At 49.1% G+C, this 15,183-nt stretch overlaps 2 protein-coding genes across 5 annotated transcripts in view; both read left to right on the top strand.

Moving 5' to 3' along the window:
* Positions 1-15,183, top strand: part of LOC134068448 (protocadherin gamma-A11-like) — a 119,124-nt gene that overhangs the window by 92,737 nt on the left and 11,204 nt on the right. For 3 of the 4 annotated variants that reach the window (XM_062524066.1, XM_062524065.1, XM_062524068.1), the window contains exon 1: positions 6,676-9,356. The exons of the other annotated variant lie outside the window; for it this stretch is intronic. In XM_062524066.1, coding sequence (XP_062380050.1) covers positions 6,891-9,356 — 2,466 coding nt within the window. In that variant the 5' untranslated portion in view covers positions 6,676-6,890. Of the gene's footprint in view, positions 1-6,675; positions 9,357-15,183 lie in introns of those variants that run through there. 4 annotated transcript variants of the gene reach the window in all.
* Positions 93-5,732, top strand: LOC134069377 (protocadherin gamma-C5-like). Its single transcript, XM_062525340.1, has 2 exons — positions 93-2,546; positions 4,590-5,732. The coding sequence occupies exons 1-2, from the start codon at positions 102-104 to the stop codon at positions 5,730-5,732; spliced, it is 3,588 nt and encodes a 1,195-aa protein (XP_062381324.1). The 5' UTR covers positions 93-101.

The following is a 15,183-nucleotide window of genomic DNA, read 5'->3' as shown; positions in this document are numbered from 1 at the left end:
TAGTGACATGTAAGATGGGTTGAGAGTCAAGTGCATATCAAGTGATGTGCTCTGCAATGTGCTGAACTATTCGTGTGTGGGCTGTGCAATTTTTCTCCACGATGGATGTTGGATGTACAACAAAGCATTTGGGATGGACTGCACTTGGAATTGTCTTGCTTTCGTTGTTGTGGAATGTAGCAGATGCGCAGACACGCTACTCTATTCCAGAGGAGTCCAAGAAAGGCTCTGTTGTTGGGAATTTAGCGAAGGACCTGAGCATAAGCTTTTCGGAAATATCGAGTAGTAAATTAAGTATCGCCTCGGAGAATGGTAAGCAGTATTTCAGTATGGACTTTAAGAAGGGCGATCTGATCGTGAATGAAAGAATAGACAGAGAATCGCTGTGTGGGCAAAGCTCGAGTTGTGTCTTGCCAGTTCAAGTGGTGATAGAAGAGCCACTCCAGCTTTACAGGGTGGAAGTGGAAATTCAGGACATTAATGATAACTCACCGGAATTTCATTCTAACGAGCACACGCTAAACGTGGCTGAAAACACATTACCGGGATCTAAGTTTCCTCTAGAAGTAGCGCGTGATGCAGATGTCGGTGCAAATTCATTGAAAACATATGTTTTGAGTAAAAATGAATATTTTTCTTTGAATATCATCACGAAAAAGGATGGGTCTAAAATTCCCGAGCTAGTTCTAGACAAAACAGCCGACAGAGAGAAAGAGCATACGCATAGTCTTATTCTAAAAGCGGTTGATGGAGGGAGTCCTCCCAGATCTGGCACAACTCAAATCACCATTAAGGTGCTCGATGCAAACGACAACGCGCCAGTTTTTGAAAAATCGGACTATGAGATCAGGGTCAGTGAAAACGCACCGAATGGAACCAAAGTTTTAACAGTCAGAGCTGTGGATTTAGATGAAGGTATAAACGGTGAGGTGATATATTCGTTTGGCTCGCACACACAAGGAGAGGTTCAGAACAAATTTATCATAGATCCTCAAACGGGAGATATTTTACTGATCGCGCCCTTAGACTATGAGGATGCCAGTTCTTATCAATTTGATGTCAGAGCAACTGATAAGGGGGTGCCGGTTATGGAGGGACACAGTCGAGTGCGTATTGACATTGTTGACGTTAACGACAACGCACCTGAGGTAGTTTTCACCTCCCCTCCTAAACCCGTCAGAGAAGACGCAGCTATAGGCACTGTAATTGCATTGATAAGCACAAAAGACGCAGATGCAGGTGACAATGGAAAAGTTACGATTAAGATGAGCTCTGACTATCCATTTAAACTGAAGCCTTCTTTTTCAGACCATTACGCTTTGGTTACAGATGCGAAATTAAACCGAGAAGAAGTGCAAGAATATAATATAGAACTTATAGCCGTTGACTCGGGTTCCCCTCCTCTTTCCTCAAACGCAAAAGTGAGAGTTAGTATTTTAGACGTTAACGACAATCCACCGTCCTTCACTCAGCCTTCCTACACCGTCTATGTCAAAGAGAACAGTGAGCCTGGGAAAATCATAGCTGATGTTTCCGCAATTGACCCAGACACGGGAGAGAATGCAAAGGTGTCCTACTCCATACTGGACTCAAAAGCGCAAGACGTGACGGCCTCTTCGCATGTTTACATTAACTCGGATAACGGCAGCATCTTCAGCCTGCATTCATTTGATTATGAGAGGCTGAGCGTGTTTCAGATTCGGGTGCAGGCGTCAGACCAAGGCTCTCCCTCGCTGAGCAGCAATGTCACGGTTCACGTCTTTATACTTGATGAGAATGACAATGCGCCTGCTATCATATACCCGTCTACGGCAATGGGATCGCTCTCACACCAGAAAATACCCCGCTCCGCTAAAGCAGGTCACCTTGTTACTAAAGTGACAGCTGTGGACGCAGACTCGGGTCACAACGCGTGGATGTCTTACAAGTTGGCAGAGGCTACAGACGAGTCTCTGTTCAGTGTGAATGTTTACACGGGAGAGGTGAGGACTAGACGCGCTGTTTCAGAGGAGGACGACTCCACTCAGACACTGCTGGTGGAGATTAGAGACAACGGGGTTCCGTCCCAGTCCGCTACTGCTACCGTGTCCGTATTGTTAGAGGACGGGACCCACGAACCCATTCTGGACCTCCAGCTGACATCGCCAGAGCCGAACAAGAAAACTGGGAGAATTACTTTTTATTTAATTGTCTCTCTGGCCGCAGTGTCCGTCTTGTCTCTGGTTACATTTTTTGTCTTGCTAGTAAGATGTGCGCGGCACAGCAGCAGTCATTCCGCCTGCTGCATGAGACGCATGGACTCGGATGACTTCAGAGCCAGGAACCTGCAGCTGCAGCTGAACTCAGACGGGCCTATTAAATATGTGGAGGTGCTGGGAGGGGACATGTTGTCTCATAGCCAGTCCTTCAGGTCCTGTCTCTCTCCCCTGTCGGAGTTCAGTGACTTCACCCTCGTTAAGCCCAGCAGCACTCTTGACTTTAAGGACATGATCAGCGTGTTAGATGCGTCTCTGCCTGACAACGCCTGGACTTTTGAGAGTCAACAGGTAATGAACAAGTTCAAATGTGATAGAATTAGGGCCACTAAAGATGATCATGCTTTGTGGGCTGTTGTGTTAATACATTATTATTCATTGGGATATAAAAGACTGGGCAATTACCTTGTTATTGTAGAAAGTGGTTCATTATTAATTAGACGTGGCCTTATTAGCCTATTTATTACCGCTTTGAGTGCATCGTCCTCTTAATTTCAGCACTGCCAGTGTGGACAGCGACGGATTCACGCTGCCTATTCAACACCCCCCCCCCCCCCCTTCTCTCTCTCTCTCCCTCCCTCATTCTCTCTCTCTCTCTCTTTCACACACACACACTCACACTTTTTCTGCTTCTTCACCATGCATGCAACTGATGTGTTGTAATTGGTGTGGAGCTCCCCATATACTGATCTTCAATCTATATTATACCTGTTTTTATAGCTCTGTTCTATTTTGTCTCACAGTCATCCCTGCATGTATCTTTAACTCGGAGTCGTAATTCTATTGGCGCAATCCATGATGTGGAGTGCACCAATAGAAAGCTGCTCCGCTCAAAGGGATCTAGTCGCTGCAGCCTCAGCATCCTCTCTGTGATGCTTAGAACTGGAATGGAGACAAAGAGGCTATCATCACCACTGTGGATCTGTGGCTTTTGAGTTTTTATGCAACCCTGTAGTCGAATGACATAGCATAATTGGATACACACGCGTGTCTAATAGCTGTTTATTTTTTTCTGTTGAAACAAAACCCAAGACAGCAGTTTCGATGTTCGAGCTGGAGAGGATTTGCTTGCTTTGTATTTTTCTGTCATGGAATCTCGTGTGTGGACAGATTCGTTATACAATCCCGGAGGAATCTGCGATGGGGTCTGTTGTTGGAAATATAGGGAAAGACCTGGGCTTGACTTTGGCTGAAATATCAAACCGTAATCTCCGCGTCTCCGCTGAGGCTGGTAAGCAGTATTTCAGAGTGGATGTGGCAAAGGGAGAGCTTGTCGTTAACGAAAGAATAGACCGCGAGCAACTGTGTGGGGAAAGCGCTTCTTGCGTGCTTCCTATAGAGGTTATAGCAGAAGCTCCTTTGCAGCTACACAGAGTCGTTGTGGAAATTCAAGATATAAATGATAATGCTCCGAGTTTCGAAACAAAAGTATTTGTTCTGTCTATTGCGGAGGTCACGGCAGCTGGAACGCGCTTCCCATTGGAGAGTGCGCAGGACCCAGATGTGGGCAGCAACGCACTGCGCTCTTACACTCTTAATAGTAATGAGTATTTCTCAGTTAACACAAAGACTTTAAAAGGTGGCAGGAAGTTGCCGGAGCTTGTCATGTCTAAAGCCCTAGACAGAGAAAAGCAGGAGACTCACAAGTTAGTTTTGACCGCTGTCGATGGGGGGAGTCCTGTGAGAACAGGCACAGTCCAAATTACGGTCAAAGTTTTGGACACTAACGACAATGCGCCACAGTTTGATAAACAATCTTATGATATATCTATTTTAGAAAATGTGACATCTGGCACCGTTGTTATTAGACTGAAAGCCACGGATTTAGATGATGGTCCAAATGGAGAAATTCAGTATTTCTTCGGAGACCAAACTCCAGAAAGCATATTAGATCTATTTGATTTAAATCCTGAGACAGGACTGGTGACATTAAAGAGAACGTTGGATTATGAGAGTACTTCATCATATTCAATTGATTTGGTTGCTAAAGATAAAGGTAGTCCAGAAATGAGGGGACATAGCAGTATCCAAATCAGTGTTGTGGACGTGAATGACAATGCACCAGACATCGTGCTTAAATCTTTGTCCAGTTCAATGCCCGAAAACTCGCCAGTTGGAACAGTTGTTGGACTTATAACTGCGCGGGATTTAGACTCGAGTGACAACGGTAAAGTTAGTCTTCGAGTTTTAGGTGATGTGCCTTTTACGTTAAAACATTCTTTTGAGAACCATTATGAACTGGTAACTAGCTCTCTGCTTGACCGTGAGAAGCACATAGAATACAAAGTTGAGATCAGTGCCACAGATTCGGGCTCTCCCCCTCTTACAACCCAGAAATCGTTTGTGTTTAGTATCCAGGACGTTAACGACAACCCCCCAGCTTTCACACAGCCCGTGTACACAGTTTATTTGGACGAGAATTCTGCAGCAGGGAAAATTGTGACTTCAGTCTCTGCTGTTGATCCAGACACGGGAGAAAATGCCAAAGTCTCCTATTCTGTCTTGGACACTAAAGAGAATGATGTGCCCATCTCTTCCTATGTTTACATTAACTCTGATAACGGCAGCATCTATAGCATGCACTCGTTTGACTATGAAAATCTTAAAGCCTTTCACATTCGAGTGCAAGCGTCAGACCATGGCAACCCATCTCTAAGCAGCAATGCCACTGTCCATGTTTTTATTGTGGATCAAAACGACAATGCGCCCACTGTCATTTACCCATCTGGGCCCATGGGTTCGCTCTCTCACCAGAAAATACCCCGCTCCGCTAAAGCAGGTCACCTTGTTACTAAAGTGACAGCTGTGGACGCGGACGCGGGTCACAACGCGTGGATGTCTTACAAGTTGGCAGAGGCTACAGACGAGTCTCTGTTCAGTGTGAATGTTTACACGGGAGAGGTGAGGACTAGACGCGCTGTTTCAGAGGAGGACGACTCCGCTCAGACACTGCTGGTGGAGATTAGAGACAACGGGGTTCCGGCCCAGTCCGCTACTGCTACCGTGTCCGTACTGTTAGAGGACGGGACCCACGAACCCGTGTCAGATCTCCGGCAAAAAGATCCGGAGCCAATCAGGAAAAATGGACGAATAGCCTTTTATTTGATTTTGTCTCTGGCCTCCGTGTCAGTGCTATCTTTGATCACCTGTCTGGTCTTAGTGGTGAAATGTGCTCGAAGCGCCAGACGTGGTTCCGCCTGCTGCATGAGACGCATGGACTCGGATGACTTCAGAGCCAGGAACCTGCAGCTGCAGCTGAACTCAGACGGGCCTATTAAATATGTGGAGGTGCTGGGAGGGGACATGTTGTCTCATAGCCAGTCCTTCAGGTCCTGTCTGTCTCCCCTGTCGGAGTTCAGTGATTTCACCCTCGTTAAGCCCAGCAGCACTCTTGACTTTAAGGACATGATCAGCGTGTTAGATGCGTCTTTGCCTGACAACGCCTGGACTTTTGAGAGTCAACAGGTGAGACAGTAATATAATAATGACCACTTTTCCCCTCACAACTGTGAAACTGTGTAAGGAATCCTGAATTATTGTGTACCAGTTTACAATAGGCTACTACTACTTATAGTAATGTAACAAACGTTACAAATGTGAACAAACAAATGTTTTCCAAAACTCTAAGACACCCACGTGCACACACACACACACTCACACAGAGACACACACACACACACACACACACACACACACACACACACACACACACACACACACACACACACACACACTTGCTTTCAAATATTCTGATTATTTACTAATTTTTAGTATGTATCAGGATTCTTTTGGCATGGGAGAGATACATATTTTTTCGTCTGAACCAAAATGTTTCTCACTGACAAGTACTCATAACAGATTGCAACCTCTGCAAAATCTGGTGTTCTGCTGTTTCAACACGCATACTGATGGTCCGGGAATATATTTCGCAACATCGCCGTCTTGTGGTAGGATTCATGAAAAAAGAATGGTGTTACCGTTCCCTTTGTGTCCATCATCTGCTTTATAAACGGAGTCAGTCTTGTTCAGAGGTAATAATAAAAATATAGTAAAGTACCATCTTTTGTCTCGAATGACCAGAAAGAATACGTTGATTTCTCTCACTTCAAACACGTTTCTTTATTGATAGTGTTAAATATTACGTTATTCTGCTTTCAGTCAATCTCGAGTTTAATGGGTGTTACCTGTTGCTTACAGAAGAATAACGTTGCACGCTGAGTTAGAGGTTAATCCATTGGCCTGTGTCTGTGGAAACAGAAAAGAAGACAGAAAGAGAGGTCCTCTGCGCTCTCCCTAAATTCTGGAAGAAAGTTTTGCATTGTGAACGCGCAACTCGTGCACTGGCCAATAGGAAGTTCTCCTTTGTGGGGCTGTCTCCGCCCCATTGAGGAGCGCAGAGGCACAGGGCTGCACTCGGAGTTTAGGGAGATGGCTGGATGAAGTTTTTGTTTTCCCGTTTTAATTTCGCCTTTAGGTTCTTGACATGATGAATATGTTCGAAAACTACCGTCTGCTTTTCTTGAAACGGATACTAGCCCGGACAAGATGGTAGCCTTGCTTTAACGGGACGATGGATTCGTTACGATAAAGTCAGCATTTTTCACTTTTCTTTCCCTGGATCTACGGACTCTCACAATGGAGAGAAAGTGGAGACGGTCGTCGGAATGGCCCGTCCTCTGGCTCTCCCTTTCGCTGGCGTGCCTCTCCCGGGTTGTCGCGGAGCTGAACTACTCTGTTGCTGAGGAGGTACCACCGGGATCCGTGGTTGGGAACATCGCAAAAGATTTGGGACTGAACACCCAAAGGATTAGAGAGCGAAGTCTACGCATCAATTCGGACTCGTCGGCTCAATACTTCGAGATAAACTCTGTCAGCGGAGCCTTGGTAATTAAAAAGACAATTGATAGGGAAGTAATGTGTGAATTAAGTTCAACATGTTCTTTACGCCTTGAAGTACTTCTCCAGAACCCGTTAGAAATTCACCGCGTTGTAGTGGAAATTCTAGATGTGAATGACAATGCGCCCCAGTTCACCGCAGCGAATACAACGCTGGACATTTCCGAGGCGGCCGGACCGGGCACCCGGTTTAGACTTGAGAGTGCGCATGACCCTGATGTGGGCATCAACTCGCTACGGACATATCAACTCGCCTCCAATGACTTTTTCGCGTTGACTGTCGAAACGAAAAGCGACGGGAGTAAATTCCCCGAGCTGGTGTTGGAGAAAGCGCTCGACCGGGAAACGCAAGAAGGGTTCCGCCTCTTGCTCACGGCGGTGGACGGGGGACAACCGGAGAAATCCGGGACCACACTCGTGCTCATTAATATTCTGGACGTGAATGACAATGCTCCGGTATTTGACACGCCAGTCATTAGAGTTAGTTTATTAGAGAACTCTTCACCAGGAACTTTGGTAACGCAATTAAATGCGACTGACATAGACAGTGGCTTGAACGGTCAGATAACATATCTTTTCAGTAAGTACACTTCTGATAAGACCCAAAAACTTTTCCGTGTGGATTCTAAAACAGGAGAAATTTATGTCAAGGGGGATATTGACTATGAAATGGCGGATATGTATGACGTCACCGTTCAGGCCAGAGACAGTGGCAACCCTGCCATGGAAGGTTCATGTAGTGTCAAAATTGAGGTAGTTGACGTGAATGACAACACCCCGGAGGTGACGTTGACCTCTCTAAATAGTCCAATCAGAGAGGATGCTGAGCCAGGCACAGTTATTGCACTAATTAGCGCTAAAGATCTAGACTCTGGTAAAAATGGTGAGGTGACACTCAAGGTGGCACCAGGGCTGCCATTCAAACTCGTGTCTGTTTTCGGCGAGCACTACAAGCTCGTCACAGACGGGCGCCTGGACAGAGAGACCATGGCGGAGTACAAGGTGGTTGTCACGGCGACAGACGCGGGTACCCCACCGCTGTCTTCCCACAATGCCTTTGTGGTGGCTTTGTCTGACGTCAACGACAACGCGCCAACCTTCTCGCAGTCCTCCTACTCGGTGGACATCACCGAGAACAACTCCCCGGGAACGCCCATCGTCACCGTCTCGGCGTTGGACCCGGACTCCGGGGAGAACGCCCGCTTGTTGTACTCCATCCTCGAGTCGCCCGTCCAGGGCACGTCGGTGGCCTCGTACGTCTACATCAACCAGGACAACGGGAACATCTTCACCATGCGCTCGCTGGACTACGAGCAGATGAACGCCTTCCAGATCCACGTGCAGGTGCGCGACGCCGGCTCGCCGCCTCGCGCCTCCAACGTCACCGTCCACGTCTTCGTCGTTGACCAGAACGACAACCCGCCGGTCATCCTCTACCCCGCCCACGACGCCGACGAGGGCGTCCGGCTCACCGTCCCCGGCTCGGCCCCCGTGAACCACGTGGTGGGCAAGATCGTGGCCGTGGACCCCGACAGCGGCTACAACGCCTGGCTGTCCTACAGCATCCCGCCGGGGCCGGACGCGGCCCTCTTCCGCATCGACGCGCACTCGGGCCAGCTCCGGACCGCGCGCAAGCTCGCCGAGGACGACAAGGACGTCGTCGGCACCACGTACAGCTTCTCGGTGGTCGTCAAGGACAACGGCAAGTCGTCGCAGCTCTCGTCGAGCGTCTCGGTGACGGTCACGGTCGAGGAGGAGGGCGCCGACGCCCCAAAGGACTCTGGACCCTGGACCCCCCGCCGGGGGTCACCCGACTGGATGACCAACTCCACCCTCTATCTCATCGCGTCGCTGGCCGCCGTCACCGGCGTCTTCCTCATCACCATGGTGGTGCTCCTGGTGAGGTGCCTACGCCACCGGACCGAGTCGGACTGCTGCTACCCGCGCAAGGGGCTCCGGGGCCGGCCCTCCTACCACCAGCGCAACAACAAGGACCTCCACCTGCAGCTGAACACGGACGGCCCCATCAGGTACATGGAGGTGGTGGGGGGCACCCAGGAGCCCTACACGCGCACCTACCGGCCCTGCTACTCCACGCTGTCCAGCCGCAGTGACTTTGTCTTCGTCAAGACGCCCATGCTGAGCCACAATAACACGCTCAACATGACCCTCACGCGGAAACACTTAACAAACTCAGTCAATGAGGTGAGGGTCCTTCTTTTTCCGCTCATCTCGCCCCCAGTGAGGTGACCATCGAAAAAGCCCACGTGGGCCGCCATTGTGTTTTTTTACTTTGAGTTCTACCTCATGCTATGGAGTATATATTTCAGATGGAGTCTCTCGCTGCTTGTTTTTTGCTGGTGTAATCTCCTGCAGTTTTTCCTCTCCATTACAGCGTTTCACCGTGGGATTTGGAGAGTTAACACCACAGGCTGTTTTCTAGAGTACTCTCATTCTCTCATTTTCTCTCTTTCTCTCTCTCTCTCTCTTTATTCCGCCTCTCTTCCTCTCTGTTCAGTATCTCTCACTGGAGGCTTTCTCTTGAAGCCTGCTGAAACTGTGTCACGCAGCAAGCTCAAGCTGAGCATCTCTTTCATATTTAATCTTAAGGAAGTGGTGCCTGGATGTTACTGTGTCAGCAGGGCAGCAGTGTTGCAGCCAGATTTGAGAGAAGAGGAGAGGGTGGGGTGAGTTCTGTGAAAGGGGCTACAGAGAATGATAACAGACAGGAGGGGAAACAGTGAAGGTACAGACAGCAGAAGGAGAGCTTTTAAGAGATTTGGATGGAGAGAGAGAGGGGGTTGTGGTTCACAGGGAGAAACTGAAGGGCAGATGGCAGAGAGAGAGAGAGAGAGGGAGAGACTAGGTCTGATGTTGGAAGAGGAAGAAAGGAAAGGAAGAGGGGGGTGGGGAAGGGAAGGATGGACAGACAGAGAGGAGGGAAGTGAGCTGAGGAGGACAGCGGTGGCTGAATAACAGGATTCCAGGGGTCACCCCCGTGACCTCTCACTTCCTGTTGTGCCTTCAGCCAGAGGCGATTGCTTCCATACCTCACGTTAGTCATTGGGCTCCACAGAGTGCATGAGAGACATCTGTGTCATTGTCCCGGTGTGATAGATTGTCCAAGTGTGTGTGTGTGTGTGTGTGTGTGTGTGTGTGTGTGTGTGTGTGTGTTCACCAGTCTCCCCTGGCTGTAGATGGTAATGGCGTAGACTATGAGGTACCCTCGCGGGGGCAGTTAGAGGTGGTGGACTTCCTGGAGGAGTTATTTAGGGCTTCTGCCCAGTTGTGTGGAAGCACAGCTGTTTGGCTGACCCAGAGGTTTGCTCAGGCCCAGGAGACCCAATCTGGACTCTAGCGATATCTTGCCTTTCCATCATCATAGCCTAGATGTTGAGGGATAAAGAGGATAGAGATTTCTCCCTCCCTCTCTCTTTCTCTCTCTCTCCCTCTCTCTCTCTCGCTCTCTCTCTCTGTTTTTTCTTGTCCAGTCCCTCGTGTTTGCCCTCTGGGAGCCAGCGCATCCCTTGGGTCAGCCGGGTGCCATCTGTCCACACTCGAGTGACACGTGCGTCTAGGGAGGGGGAGAGGGTGCAGGGGTGGGAGCGGGGGCAGGGGATGGGTTGGACTGGGCTGAGGTTGGGCTGCTTTGGGAGAGCGCTAGGAGAGAGAGCGATGAGAAGTGACCGTACGTGAATGGGGATGGTGACAGATGGACCCGGCCCTCTAATGGACCCACGACCAACAGGCCAGAACCAGAAAAGAGAAAAAGAGAGAGGGAGGCAGAGAAGAGAGAGAGGAAGAGAGTGAGAGGGAGGCTAAGCCTTTGCTTGTTCCTGGCAGAGCTGCGTGTTCTCCACAGGGTATCCTGGGCAGCGTGTGTGTGTGTGTGTGTGTGTGTGTGTGTGTGTGTGTTGGAGATTGGTGCTGTTACTGCGTCAGCTTCTTTTCTGCCTGTTCCCCTGCTTTGTGCTTTCCTCTGCCTCTTCACCCCTCTTCCTTTACTGCTGTCTCAGGAGCAGGAAAGGGACTCTTGATTCCCGCTATGTTGGAATCCCCCTCACACACACACACACACACACACACACACACACACACACACACACACACACACACACACACACACACACACACACACACACACACACACACACAGACCTTTCATCCTAGCTTCAGACACCGTTCCTGTGTCTTTTATTCATAGTCGTTCTTAGTCGGGTGGTAGAGGTCTGCATTTTATGTCGGCCATTTTCTTTGTCCTGCTTCCTCCATTGAACAGCAGGATTCTGAGCCATAGGCTTTCAGGGTCAGCGTTGTCTTGAAATGAGAGCGTGCGTGCCAGATTAATGCCCGTCTTCGGTCACTGTCGTCCTGCACAAAGTCCGTCCCTAAGCTTTTCTTGTTGTGCCCTATATTGTGCTTCACAGATTGTGACAGCTTTTTGGATGTGAATAACTCCACTAAGCTGTTAGGTTTCTTCTGTTATTTTTTTATTTATTTTTTTGTTCTGTTTTTCTCCCTTTGTCCTTTCAGTATCTGCTCCAGAGTCCCGTGGTGTGGCGATTGGGGAAGCAATCTGGCCTCTCTTTTGTTTCCAGTCATGTGTGTTATCAAACAAAAGTCGCATTGCGTGTCACTGTGTTGTCTTTCACTGCACCGGTTGAGAGCAGGACAGAGAATGAGAGAAGGGGGGAGTGGGTAGGAGGGAGGAACAGACACACACACACACACACACACACACAAACACACACACACACACACACACACACACACACACACACACACACACAGATACACTCAGAATGGAAAACAATGTTAGGTAACAGCGACTTCCTCTGCAGCAGGAACCCAGTGATTGAGGTGGTGCCTCCTCTGGTGTTTTTCAGTCTCTGAGTGCTGGTGGTGTGTGCGCGGGCTTTTTGCTGTCCTCTCTCCCAGATGTGAGTCCCCCCCCCCCCCGCCGGTCGCCCCCTTCCTGAAGCGCTCTTTGGCGGGAGGCCGGGGGGCTGTTCTGTTTCCTCCATTCATGACGAGCAGCTATGGAGGCGCGGCAGCAGCAGCAGCAGCAGCGCCGGATGGGTTAACAGGCTATTGATCACTCTGAAGCGGAGCATGTCGGGAGGCACAAGGACACACACGTGTGTGTGTGTGTGTGTGTGTGTGTGTGTGTGTGAGAGAGGGGGCAGCGAGATGGAGGCCAGATGTGTGTTGATTAGCACCTGGTTCCCTTCTAGCAGTAGCACTCTGGTTACCTGGAAGTCAGATTTACATGTAGTCAAATCCCCCCTAGTCTATGTTGTGTACTAACTCATAAACACACTTTGTTCTGGAGCTGTGAGCGTAGCGTGATAGCAGACCGCAAACACATCAAGTTTGTTATGGCTGTGTCTTGGGTAAGCTGTTTCTAAAGGCAGTATTAAAGCAGTTTTCCCTCTGGAGTAAAATTACATCCGTCATGAAGTAGTATGTAGGAATGACGTCCGTCAGTTCGCTAATACTTGTCCTCTTTTATGGACTGTAGAAGAGCATTACGCTTCAGTTTTTAGGAGATGCAAAGGATTATGGGGGTTTTTGCATTGTCAGAGGTAAACATTGAGCTTCAGTTGAGAAATGCACAAAGGCGTCACGGTTTCATGTTCTGTGTGAAAGGGCACGGGGCATGTGCACACTCTTGGTTTTATTGCGTTTGACCTCCCCTGGGCACGTTCAGCTCTGCTCTGCTCGGTGCTGTTTGCATGCAGGTTTTGCATCGGAGGCCAGGGGGTTCCTGTCTCCCTTTATGTGAAGCTGTACTGGAGAAATCCCTGTGTTGAGGCGCTCAAGTGGAGCATTGGACATGTGTTTGCATATACCCACATACTCACCAGCCTCCCACCCCCCACTCACACACTCACACACCCATCCCACACATTACCACACACACACACACACACACACACACACACAGTAGACATTGTGTTGCCATTGGATACTGCATGACCTTGAGCGTGACCTCATGAGTGCGCAGTCCCTCTCACCGACTCACTCACAGGGATGGAATGTTGGGCCCCTGGAACGTAGCGGAGAAGTATTTATTCCTCTCTCTCCGCATCCCACCATCGCACCGTCCTCAATCTCCCGCTCCGACCCAGCCCTGAGAGGGAGCGGAGCGGAAGTCTCGAAGGGAAAATTCCCCCCTCTGGTTTCTGTCAAGTCTGGAGATGTGTCATTACCTCCGCGACCGAGCCTCCCACAAGAATCTTCTCGGGCCTTCGCCGACATTTTGTTTGTACTTGGTGTTATCGTGAGGGCAGTGAGTTAGAGAGAGGGAGCCATTAGTACGGCGACATCAAGACTTGTGGCTTGTGTTCACAAGTTGCTGTTTATAACCTGAAATTCCTTTCCGCAGATGTAACCTCGACCGGTTCGCCCCAGTAAAAGTCACGGACTCCGGCGTATCGGAGCGGAACTCGTAGCATGCAGCTGCTCGTGACAGGAAACCACCAAATCTCTCCCGAGGTGTCACTGCCATGCCCGTAGAAAGGAGCGAGCGGTTCAGATCAGAGAGAATAGGAAGTAGAGGATTACAGCAATCAGAGGAGTTGACGCCTGGCATATGTTGTGTTCCGTGAGCTCCCGTCATGTTACTCTATATGGGTTGTTTTGGTTCGTACGGAGCCTGTGTCTTCGTCTGTCATCTGCTACTGTAGCTTGTTGGCAGCAGAGCTGGTAATAATAGGTTTAGCTGCTCTTGTATGCTGCTGTAATGCAGATATTTTGGAATGGCCTACTTTAGTAGGGATAGTGTATTCCTCTCTCTCTCTCTCTCTCTCACGCTCTCTCTCTCTCTCTCACGCTCTCCCTCTCTCTGTGATGCATTAACTCAGATATTTAGTGTGTGTGCGTGTTTTTAAGTTTGTTGCTTGAGTAGAAGGAGATGTGATTTATGTTGCGATGCACCCATGTGTGTCACCGACAGCAAAGCCCTTTCAATAATTCAGCTCGCCCATAGCAGTCAACTGCACCCCCTCCAAACACACACAAAAGCACACACACACACACACACACTTTGTCTCTCAAGGGAGCTGTTCCCGCGATTAGGATGCCGAACTGGTCCCGTGCCAAGAGTCCATTCAGCACCTCAGTACACTGCCAAAAAGAGAGAGGCAGAGAGAGAGAGAGAGATCTTTCTATCTATCTACAAATCCACCACTTCTATCTCTTTTGCATTCGTCCAACTTAAGTAAACTCTGTGATGAAATACGAGTGATAATTTCCAAAAAGCTTGCTATGAAATAGTTTTTTTGTTTTGTATTTTCCTGCTTTTTTGGAACTAGTGTGGGTAAACACAATCCCATCTTTGTTCAGGAACGCTGTATCGCGCAGTCTTTCAATTAGTGCCGGCGGTCATTTTGTCGTGTCGCTGGGGAAAACAAGCGGCGATTGTGCGCTCGCCGGCACTGCCCCAGCCGACCGTCCTGCTCTCGTCTGGCGGGCAAACGCCGCATCTGCCTTATCGGTTTAAAATCACGGGGTTAAGTGCTGGAGATGGGACAGACGCCTGCGTGCCCTTTTATGTGGGAAGAGAGAGATAGAGAGAGAGGGAGAAAAAGACAGAGGGAGGTATGAAGGGAGAGAGAGATACAGACAGAGCGAGAGAAAGAGAGAGACAACAGTCTGTCTGTACAAGCTCTGTTCTTCTGAAGTTGCTTCTGGAACGTTCCGTGTCCTGGACGGCTCCCTTGTGTAGTTGTTTTTACTTCTTCTCGTTTCTGTCTCTTCTGGGGAAGTGCTGTGTGTGTCCACCAATCACACAAACACAACTCCGCACCCCTTTTCTTCTCTTCTTTTCTCTTATCTTTTCTTCTCTTCTCTTCCCCTTCAAAACATGTCATCAGATTTCCATTTGCCTGATACTCTTTTTCTTGTTGTCCTCATTAAAAAAAACTTTTGTCCGCAGCGCGAGTTGCTCTCTCCGTCCCTCCGAGAGATTTCATGCTCGGTGGATTACGGAGAGAGAGAGAGAGAGAGAGAGAGAGAGAGAGAGAGAGAG

Source organism: Sardina pilchardus, chromosome 21 (genome assembly GCF_963854185.1).
Source record: "Sardina pilchardus chromosome 21, fSarPil1.1, whole genome shotgun sequence".
Lineage (NCBI taxonomy): Eukaryota > Metazoa > Chordata > Actinopteri > Clupeiformes > Clupeidae > Sardina > Sardina pilchardus.
This window is presented reverse-complemented; position numbering and strand designations above follow the sequence as displayed.

What these genes read in the sequence shown, in the direction of transcription:
- LOC134069377 (XM_062525340.1), top strand. Translation starts at nt 102, where the DNA reads ATGGATGTTGGATGTACAACAAAGCATTTGGGATGGACTGCACTTGGA. An exon ending in GGACTTTTGAGAGTCAACAG is followed by an intron (nt 2,547 to 4,589) that starts GTAATGAACAAG and finishes CTTACAACCCAG; the next exon opens with AAATCGTTTGTGTTTAGTAT.